The 10,372-nt window shown below is 37.7% G+C and overlaps 4 protein-coding genes across 6 annotated transcripts in view; 3 read left to right on the forward strand and 1 right to left on the reverse strand.

The window, feature by feature from the left end:
- Positions 1-1,249: 1,249 nt before the first annotated feature.
- LOC108561478 (organic cation transporter protein-like) lies at positions 1,250-3,822 on the reverse strand. 3 transcript variants are annotated; one of them, XM_017919427.1, is made up of 8 exons: positions 3,747-3,822; positions 3,113-3,482; positions 2,842-3,058; positions 2,666-2,772; positions 2,456-2,610; positions 1,780-2,397; positions 1,544-1,725; positions 1,250-1,468 (listed from the first exon to the last, which is right to left on the reverse strand). In XM_017919427.1, the coding sequence occupies exons 2-8, from the start codon at positions 3,259-3,261 to the stop codon at positions 1,325-1,327; spliced, it is 1,572 nt and encodes a 523-aa protein (XP_017774916.1). In that variant the 5' UTR covers positions 3,262-3,482; positions 3,747-3,822; the 3' UTR covers positions 1,250-1,324. The 3 variants fall into 3 exon arrangements, with proteins under 3 accessions (XP_017774916.1, XP_017774915.1, XP_017774914.1); XM_017919426.1 differs by having other exon boundaries at positions 3,113-3,291; positions 3,747-3,817; XM_017919425.1 differs by having other exon boundaries at positions 3,113-3,288; positions 3,749-3,804.
- Positions 3,823-4,970: 1,148 nt separating this feature from the next.
- LOC108561476 lies at positions 4,971-6,317 on the forward strand. The gene has a single exon (XM_017919423.1). The coding sequence runs from the start codon at positions 4,971-4,973 to the stop codon at positions 6,315-6,317; it is 1,347 nt and encodes a 448-aa protein (XP_017774912.1).
- Positions 6,318-8,003: 1,686 nt separating this feature from the next.
- On the forward strand, positions 8,004-8,379 carry LOC108561477 (UPF0691 protein C9orf116). Its single transcript, XM_017919424.1, has 2 exons — positions 8,004-8,167; positions 8,247-8,379. The coding sequence occupies exons 1-2, from the start codon at positions 8,004-8,006 to the stop codon at positions 8,377-8,379; spliced, it is 297 nt and encodes a 98-aa protein (XP_017774913.1).
- Positions 8,380-8,696: 317 nt separating this feature from the next.
- LOC108561480 overlaps positions 8,697-10,372 on the forward strand; it is a 4,892-nt gene continuing 3,216 nt past the window's right edge. Inside the window, exons 1-2 of the mRNA XM_017919430.1 lie at positions 8,697-9,002; positions 9,078-9,295. Of these exons, the coding sequence (XP_017774919.1) occupies positions 8,874-9,002; positions 9,078-9,295 (347 nt within the window). The 5' untranslated portion in view covers positions 8,697-8,873. The remainder of the gene's footprint in view (positions 9,003-9,077; positions 9,296-10,372) is intronic.

Genomic DNA, 10,372 nt, shown 5'->3' on the forward strand with positions numbered 1-10,372 from the left:
ACAGTCTAAGGAATAGCACCGGTGATTTGAAGACGTCGGAGTCTACAGATTTGTTGTTAACATCCTTCCCGGTACCACCTGCACTCAGCTGCTTCATAGTGTTACTATCTAACTTTTTTTGCATTCTCTCCAGTTATCTTTTTCAGGACAACTTTAGCCTCGTCAATTTTATCGTTCGAAACCAACCATCTCACAGATTCATCGGTCAACCAGAAGTATGAGATGAGCAACAAGACGAGCAAACAATAAAATATTCGAAATTAAAAGATGAAAACTTGTAAAGACAATACAAAAAGTTACTGCTTATTGCAACAACCTGCCTTTTCTCCCTATCAAATCAAGGGGGTAACGTCGATATGAATAAATATATTTTGGGGTAATAAGTAAATAAATTATGCTATTTTTCAAATCAACTGAAAACACTTGTATATAATCTATTTTTTCAATGATTATTGCTTTTATAATATTTTTGTTTCATTCATTTCAGGAAAACATAGTTAAATCATACCTTGTTGCAACTGATTATTGGTGTTTTTGCAGATTACAGCAATCAAATTACATTTTATTGCATTCATGGTTTCAATCACTTTCCTATTGATTATTAGAACTGTTTATTCGTAAAATTTATATAATTTATTGGAAAATAATTGATAAAAATTCAATGGAATTAAATTAACAAAAATTATTTTTTTTTTAGAAATATTCAACAAAAATTGATACTAACACTAATTTAATGAGTTTTATTAGTAATTAAATTTTATAATAATTAACACTTCATTGTTGATATCCAAAAATATCTATTATTAAACTTTAATTTAAAAAAAAAAAATCTTAAAAACACAAAATTTTACAAACAATGGTAGTTTTGTAAATAAAAAAAATCAATTAATTTCAACTCCTTCCTTAATTAATTAATTATTAAGTTTACGTTAAAATCGAAATATTCAAACGTGTGATTTTAGTAATCATTGTATTTTTTTTTTATTAATTTTTGTATTTTGTTTTTGTACACTGAACTGGAAATATTAATATGATATTAATAATAGAAATATTTTGTTGAAGTAATAAATAATATAATTGGAATTTTATTAATAATAATAACGTTTATTGCAATTGATACAAAATTATACAATAATACATCAATATACAAAATGAATGAATCAAATCAAACAAATCAATGTGAATTTAGAATTATTATTGCTTCATGCGTTTTATTATAAAACGCATTGAAATATTAAAAGTAGTAATACTCATTGATTGAGTTTGTTTGATTTGTGTTATTCGGGAATTATACTTGTAGATTGTATATAGTTTTGGATAACAGTTATTCCTTTTGGATGTGCACAGCTTCGCTGATGGTATCCGGTAATTTGGTGTTGAGGGTCTCGGGAAACAGAAGAGATAGCAGTCCGGATGCGGAGGCCATGACTCCGAACATGATCAACGGCAGAGTCGGCGATATTCGAGCCTGAAATGTTACAGAGTGAAGAGAGAATAGAGAAAAAAGAGAGGATGAGTAGAGTCAGGGTTCGTTTAATCTTACCAAGAGAGGGATCTGGGGCGCGACCATCGAGCCTAATCTGCCAAACATCGAGCAAACTGCCAAAAGGGAATGCCTCAAATTAGTTGGAAACATCTCGGTTGTGTAGATGTAGAGAGTCGTGTAGGCAATCGTGATGCTGAATTTGCCGAAGAGGAATGCGATCAATTTGCAGACGGCGTTCGCTGCAAAAATGCAAAGATGGATTATCGGGCGTTAAACGGAAGCATTAATTGAACCTTCCGGAATGAAGATGAACGCCGTGCAGGCTGCGCCGCTTGCCATCAGGGAACCGGCCAACGAGGATTTACGTCCAATTTTGTCCAGGGTGCAGTAGGAGACTAAGTATGCTGGCATTTCAATGAAAGCTACGGCAATGAAATTCGAGTATAAATTCCCGGAGATGGACACCGAGTGCATCGTTAATCCGTAGTAGACGAAAGTGCAGCAGCACCACGCGAAGGAGCAATTTATTAGGCGGAACAGGAGGACGGGAGAACGGAGCGCGCTTCGGATGCTCTCCCCTTGCTTTTCCTCGTCCTCGGGGTCGTCCTTTCTGATCCCGAGCTGTTGCAGGGTCTCGTCCGGGATCCTAGTTCCATTAGCCTTGGCCACCTTCCTGAGTACATCCCTGCCCTCCTCCCAACGACCCTTCGATAATAACCATCTCACGGATTCCGGCACGCACCAAAAGTACAATGTAATCAGTACACCAGGTGTATACAAGAAGCGCATCATCCATCTCCAAGAGGGCGACATCCAAGCTACAGCCCCTAAAAGAGCCTCTCCAAGTGCGAAAGCACAAGCCACCAAAGTATTACCCAAAACCCTCTGCTCAGGAACAACAATTTCAATAGCTGAAAAAAAAAACAACTATTATCTGAAGAATTAACAAGGCTTCGATTATGAAACTACCTAATATGTAGGCTGCAGTGTACGTGCCCGATCCCAGCGAGGTGTCCAGGAATTCCATGACAACGTAAGTTATGTAATTCCACGAGAAAGATTTCATTAAGCCGCAGAATGTGCTCAGGAGCGCACTTATTACCATCATGGATCGTCTCCCATACCTAAAACTCTCCTCAATACATCCGATTATATATTTATATTTTAATTGAATCTCACTTATCGGAAATGTACCCGGACAGAGGCAAACACACCAATTCCCCGATGTTGTTAATCGACCCAACGATCGTGAGCATCCACAGGTTCTCATCGCACGTTACATTGAACTACCCCAAAAAAAAAGTATATATATTACTACTACAATTCCATCCTCATGCTCATCCGCCCTCACTCACATCCCTTTCAATTGTCAAATCACCGTTTTCGAAAATAAACCTGTCGCACGTAATCGCATTGCCCCGATCGAAATTGCTGCATGCCGAATCCGATGCATTTCCAGGAGCAAATCGCTCGCAACGGCTCAGCTCCGTTTCCTTTAAAGGTATTGCATCCTGCAGCCAATCCTGCTCGTACGCAGATGCCGTGTCCCCATCGCATTCTTCTATGAAGCACCTATGAAACTCTGAATAGTAACCAATTCCCGTATAATAAAATTTAACAAAATACCTGTACTTCGAGCTGCGCGTCGTGAAGACGTATCCCAGAGGTAGAACGGAAAAAGCTATGACCAGACATATGAGGAGGTAATTTCGCTTCTGGAATGTACCGAAATGACCCAACTCCGTCAGGATATCGTCGAGGTCGAGTGAAGGCATCCTCTGATCCGCACTGCTCGGACCTTGCTACTACAACAAATAAGTTTCAAGTGGTTACGCATTGTTTACGCGATTCTAAAATCCTGTTGAAAAAAAAGGTAGAGGGAATCGACCACGCGGCATGCGCTCTCATTGATAACTGAACTTCTTATCGAACAAAAACGCCAAGTACACAAAATCCCCTTGATGAAATTAGATAACCAATTATGAATATAACGCACCTAGAAAGAAATCAATCAATAAATAATTATAATATTTATTGAAACAAAAATAGAACCAGTTCATATAATCAAATTAAACAAATAAAACAATCATTATCTGTTAATTATTAATTATTCATCAATTTTTATTTTCAATTTGTTTTTAAGTCATATCCAATATTGAACAAAAATTGTGTTAGTAGATAAAGGTAAAGTCATTAGGTTTTAAACGTTTGCTGATTAACATTTTAATTATAGGTTTTAATTATCGTCAAAGTTACTTACACCTGCAATACCTTACTCATTGCTTTACAGCGCTGAACAAAATGAAGCTAAATCTTTGTCTAGAACTCGACTGAGGTCGCAATTCTATATAAAGTTTATGCAGCGGATCAATTCAAATATGCAGAGTTCAAATTTGCCGACTTGGTTTGATGCGTAACTAAATTACGTAACGTACAGAAAAAAAAACATCTGTAACGAGCAGCATCCAGTGACTCAGCTAATGGAACACAGATGGCGCTGAGATATTATATAAGGAATCTGTAACATTTGCTATTCGGATCATAGGTTTCAGCACAGGTTTTCTCTAATCATTCAAAATGTTAATAATGATTTCATATGGATCTATATCGTAAGCCCGACAACCGAAATACCTTCTTTTGAAATCCCGACTATATCAAAATCTCGACTACCATAAAAATGTTATTGTAGAAATTTATAATAATAAAAGACACTGTCGGGATTTCGATATAGTCGGGATTATGGTAGTTGGAATTTTGACATAGTCGGGATTTCAATATAGTCGGGATTTAGAACGTCGGGATTTCGATACAGTCGGGATTTCGATACACTCGGGATTTCGAACGTCGGGATTTCGATATAGTCGGGATTTCGTACGTCGGGATTATGGTAGTCGGGATTTCAGTATTAATATATTTAATTATATAACTTACACCATATATTTACTGTGCGAAACATTTTTTTTTAAATTTTATAATCAAATTTTGCATTAACTTATAAAAAAATGGAAATATTCTAGTAAATAAGTTTAATTAATTAGAATATAAAAGGAAATAATTACAATTTGTTTTTTATTTCATAGTCTGCATTAACGTTAATTTCTAACTAACTTTTTAAATGTTTATTTTTTATCCAAAGCTTTGAAGCGTAAAAAAAATCATTATTCAGAGAAGAGATGAAAGGAGAAAATCAATCGAGCGTGCGAATATTCGCATCTGGAATATTGAAACTTAAGTTATTATTTGAGCGAAATCAGGAAGAAAAATATTTTCTAATAGAAATTTTCATTTATATCTTTTTTAAAACATTTCATTAACTATAAAAAAGTTCTTGCATCGTAATTTAAGAATTCATTTTTAAATTAAAAATTGAGAATTACGTAATATTGATTTATTGATGAATGGATGTGAGTATTATTTCCTAAATGTGTAATACGTGAAATACAACGTCTGTCATAAGTGAAATTCGATTGACACTTAAGTTATTATGCGGGTGCGAACGTCGGCGATAAATATAATTTTAATATCGGCTTCCTTTGCTACGTTATTTCCAGTTCACGAGGACTACGAGTACATTTGGATTGATGATTTGCCGCTGCAGGATGGGCGATTAGTGAGAGCAGATGCTCCTAATAGTACCAGCAGCGTTCCAGACATTACCACGAAGAGCCCGTTTGTGGGAAGGAGTAACAACAGCGATCAGGACTGGACGTGGCTGCAGGACGCTCTTAAGGACATCGCTTATTGCCTGCGGTCGCACAAATTCAACGAGTACGACAGGAGATACGAGAAGGACAACCGGACGGCGAAGAGGACTTATTACGCCGGATTCCCGAGACCTCCACTGAGGACGCTGCATTGGGAGGTGCAGAAGTACTGCGAGGGTTCGTTCCTCAATTGCGTCGAGTATTTGTGGAAAACTGTGAGGGAGGCGGATCTGAAGAGATCGGACGACACCTCTGTGATTATTTACGAGCAGAAGTGGAAGCCGCTGGCGAACGCGCTCCAAATTGCGAGCGTCGAAATGGAGTGCAAGAAGTTCAAGGAGAAGGACGAGAGGTTAGGGAATCCTTTCCAAGGACCTCTGGAGAGGTTCCAGTGGCGGACGACGGCCAGTTATTACATGTGTTGGTACACGATGAACGAGGTGCCGGATCTTGCTCATCTGAACGAAGCTTGTGACAACTTCGCAAGCTGCTTGGATCCGCTCTACGGGGCGAACAACGCGGACTTCCGGGCTGCTGACGAAAAGCCCTTCCACTGCTCCAAGTACAGCTTCTGCCCTGATCCCTGCTGCCCGAAGAAGCATCAGCACGAGGCGACGCGCTGCTGGAACTCACCGGAAAACCCTTGCTACGACGCTAATCCTGCGGGTCATCGGCGTTGTCACTTGAATCGCACCCAGAACACCAACTTCCGGGACATCGTCTTAAATCGATGGAACGTAACGTGTCACTGTCCTTCGGCAGGATTCGTATGGGATTCGACGTACGGTATTTGCGTTGATATCGACGAATGTTACATACAGGCGCACACCTGCAGGAAATCGGAGGGCGAGGCTTGTTTGAATACTGTCGGTTCTTATAGGTGCGTCTGCAAATGGGGCTTCACGTGGAACAAGGATGTGTCCAAGTGCATGGAAAACGAAGCGATTTCCATGATCAAGTTAACCAATTTGGCGGAAACTTCTGCTCTCGATGAGAAGCCCAAGCAGAAGTCGCTTATCCGTCGGCTGTACCATGCGATTTTCAGCGGCGGTCGCGGCACGAGAACCGGATTTCCGGTTTCATTACTCGCGTGCGTTTCCATTTTATTTCTAGCCGTATTACTGTAATCGGACGGATAATCGCGTTTAATATTCCATTAATTTTAATTATAGCCTCCTTTAAACAATCGTTAAATAGCTTTATTTATAACCCTTCCTATATTCATTAACAAGATCTACAAAAAATATTACACAAAAAAAACGAAACATAACAATTTGCATTATAAATAACAGAAACTAAAAATGTATAAATCATATTATATATGAGCCGTTCATTTTGAAAGTGACTTAAGTCTTTTTATTTTTAATTTGAAATACTTAAGGTTTTACGTTTTTACAAAATTAAAAATATACGTAAGATATATGGTTGACTTGCAATGTTAAATCGCATTTAAGGGATTTAATTTTATACATCCTATTAAAAAGTCGCTATTATTAAGTGTATAATATGACCTTGCTTACCTTAAAAGGACTTAGGTCACTTTCAAAATAAAAATTTGTTTTGTTACAAAAAAGCTTAAGTCCGTTACATATAGCTTAAAAAATTGAAAAAAAAAAACATTTAAATTATATTTTTAGATAATAGAAATAAATTTAGTAACTAGTTATTCGTTAACATTCTCAGTATGCGGGAGTGATTTGAAGTAGTTATGTGCCAACTTGATAAAAGATGAAAATAGACTTAAGCCACTTTCAAAATAAACGGCTCATATAGAGTCCAGATCAATTATATAAAGATGATTTAGAGGCTAGTATTTTGATATGCACATAAATAAAGGGTGTCCCAAAATTAACGCAAGATTTTAATTAAATAGAAAACACAGTTTAACACAGATATAAAAAAAACGCAATCTGAAGATTAAAAAGTGTGTTTCTATTTAATTCAAATCTTGTGTTAATTTTGGGACACCTTTTATTTATGTGCATATCAAAGATTTATCAAATCATCATTTCCAAAAATAAGAGTTCCATTTGAATTTAACAGTTATTCGACACTAAGGATCAATGCTAGGGATTGAAAATCTTTAAAAACAAACAAAATGAAAGTTTTACTAATCATTACCATTCATTGCAATTTCTTCATTTTGATATATGTCTTGTGAACATTGGCAAGTTGGAGTCTATTCTTATTTGATCCTCTTTTTTATATTTTTCTACTCCCAATAAGTAAAAAAATATATATATTGTTTACTGGATGCGCGTAATTTTATGTATTGTTTCGTAAGATTATTTATAGTACTAAATTTTTGTTAACTAGCTGATGGTGAAAATACATTAATCACCTAGTTTTTTTAAGTATATTAAGGTTTCTAAGTAGATATTGCAAGAAGCATTAATTGTTTTTTAATGAATTGGTATTTTTACTTTCTGGATTCGGTCTGGAATGAAGCCAGGTTTGTGGGGATAAAGAATGGTTCGGGGGTGGAACGGCTGCGGTCCCGAGGCCGTTCCAGGTAAAGTTAACTGCCTCTAAAGTGTCTCATCTGCAATTCCCAGCCTGATAAATCGGCACGCGATAAATCCGCCCTCCTTCTTTTTCTACTTCTTCTTCTACATTCTTTCTTTTTTTTAATGAAGCCACCTCCTGTCCCTTTCCATGCATCCACTCAAACCTTCTCCCTTTAGATTCGATTTCGGTTGCCACGTCGACTTGTTTAATCGATATACCCGACAAACAAAGCCCAATTCTGACATCCGACGTTTGTTGCATACGACTTCACATTTTCATTCGTTCATCTGAGAATTTCCTCGAGGATGCAGTGTCCCGATTCGGAGCCGTTCTACAGGACGTCGGACTTCTACAAGACGTGCGGACTTCCGAAGAGGTTCGAATATCCGTCGTGGTTCCACGGCTACGGCCTCCAGAAACGACCGCCTCAACATCCCTTCTACAAAACGACGTCTAGCGACTACGGCAGGTAGCAATTCGACCCTTTCCTCACCTCTCCTCGCCAGATAAGATTACGTAATTTATATTTCATTTTATCGTTTTCGCAGGTATCCGCCGACCGTTCACACCGTTCCCACCTGCTTCCATCCGAACACCCAGGAATTCACGACGCTTCTCGCAAAGACAGGAATGTACAGGAATTACTCATTAAACACCGGCCTGGACCCGACCATTTACTAATTGCTAAATGTAATTAACGAGGTGGAGCGCACGAAGGAAACGCAAAAAATAGCGATTGTACAAACAACAACAAAAAAACAACAGTAAATACATTTGACAAAAAGCACGGACACTTTGTGGTTTTCATTTGCTGCATCACGAAAGAAGTATAAAACCAACAAAACTCGCGCAGAAAAAATAAAAAACCTAATACATTCTCGCTCGACGTGTGCGGCTTTGGTTTTCCAGAGCTGTTAACAGTTTAGGCAAATATTTGCCGCTGCACTGTTTCACTTCTTCGTTAAAATAAAACAGAGAACCTGTGACTTATTACAGTTAGGAATTTAAACGGGATTCTTTCGAAAAAAAATATGTAATAAGATCAACAGCCCCTGGTTACCAAACATCATATATTGCCATCTCGCATTGCGTGTGTGTGTGTCTTTGCTTGTGCGCGTATTTGTATCAATTCAATTCAAATCCTCGCTTCAGTTTTCCAGCATCTCTTCAGGACGATGAAGCTTACATGTGTTCTCTTATTATTGTCCCTCGTATTATTTGCACAGAGTTCGAAAGCCGGGGACTCGCAGATATTGCTGAGGAACAAAAGGCATCTCATTTATCCACTCAGAGCTCTCTGGAAGGTCTCTATATTATTGCTGAATGGATACAGAAGAAAGGAATATAATAATGCGTAGCGATGTTTTCTTGATTTTTAGTTGATCATTGGCTTGGCCATTCCAGTGAAATTGGGCAAGAAACAGTCGCTCGGTATTGGATGGAATCTGCAGTTTCAGTATGGACTTCCGACGAAAAGTTCTGAAGTTATCAAATCTTATCCTCCGATCATATCCAAAGAAGCTAAGAGAAGCGTTGATGAGGATGTTCCAAGTCAGAGGGAATTGCTTTATGTTGCTATAGAATCAATGTTGGATAGGTGAGTTTTATATAATTATTTTGAATAAGATATTAAGATTTTAACTGTGTTTCATCACAATTTTAAAATTGTTAAACAATTGATACATCTGAAGTTTCTTTGAAATTATTTGGTTGATAATTAGCTTATTTGAACTAAAGTTTATTCGAACTATTAGTGATGTAATGAACAAGTAAATCCAAATGATAATTAAGTATAAACTTGCAGACTGATTGCTTCGTTTAGTTTAGCTTAGACATTTCAAAATTTATGTGAAATTCGCATCTCTTAATCCAATTAAGTGCGACGAGTAAATCTGCGCGGATTTAATTTCGTTGCATCCACCTACTCGAATCGGACACATATTTTCTCTCCAAGTATTTCATGTGACCGAACGGAATTCCAATCGGGAAAGTTCCGGTCCGAAAAGTTACCACAAGAAGAAGGAGGAATGAGGATTCGGAGTAGAAGTAGGATGAGAGAAGAACGTCCTGATTTACAACTCAATCCGATCCAGAGTAACAATCTTTCGCTGCTGCTGGGGTCCCAGGCGCACTTGAACAAAGTACCACATCCAGGTTTTCCTCTTCCCCCTTTCCGAATTGATGAATATCCGCAGGAATAGCTAAACGAAAACCGGATTGCTGCACGAATTCCAGAGCTATAGGATTAATCACGGCCGCACGCTCCTCTCTCCATCCTCTCCCGTACGGTCCAAAAACCGGCATCCGGTTTACGTGCGATCCTCCCGTTTTGCGCAATCAATTCAAATTATGTGTTGTTAATGATTACGGTCGGCTCTCCACTCAATCTCCATTCCGCATTTTCACGATTCAGAACGTATGCGCTCTGCGGTCCAAACGTGCATAATTATTATACTTCCAAATGGTTCGAAACAGGTTCCCACGAATCGACGGTTCAATTTTATATGAAACTGAACGAAACTTTATCAAGTGGAGTTTAACAAATCATTGAATTGTTGCAATAATAGTAATGACAACATACTCAACTGTATTTCATTACATTAATTTGATACAGTAATATTCTCTTAAATAATTCAAGTATTGAGGATCAATATTTGTCCTTAAAAATGAACAT

Source organism: Nicrophorus vespilloides, unplaced genomic scaffold, assembly GCF_001412225.1.
Source record: "Nicrophorus vespilloides isolate i.1.1-1 unplaced genomic scaffold, Nicve_v1.0, whole genome shotgun sequence".
In the NCBI taxonomy this organism is placed as follows: Eukaryota; Metazoa; Arthropoda; class Insecta; order Coleoptera; family Silphidae; genus Nicrophorus; species Nicrophorus vespilloides.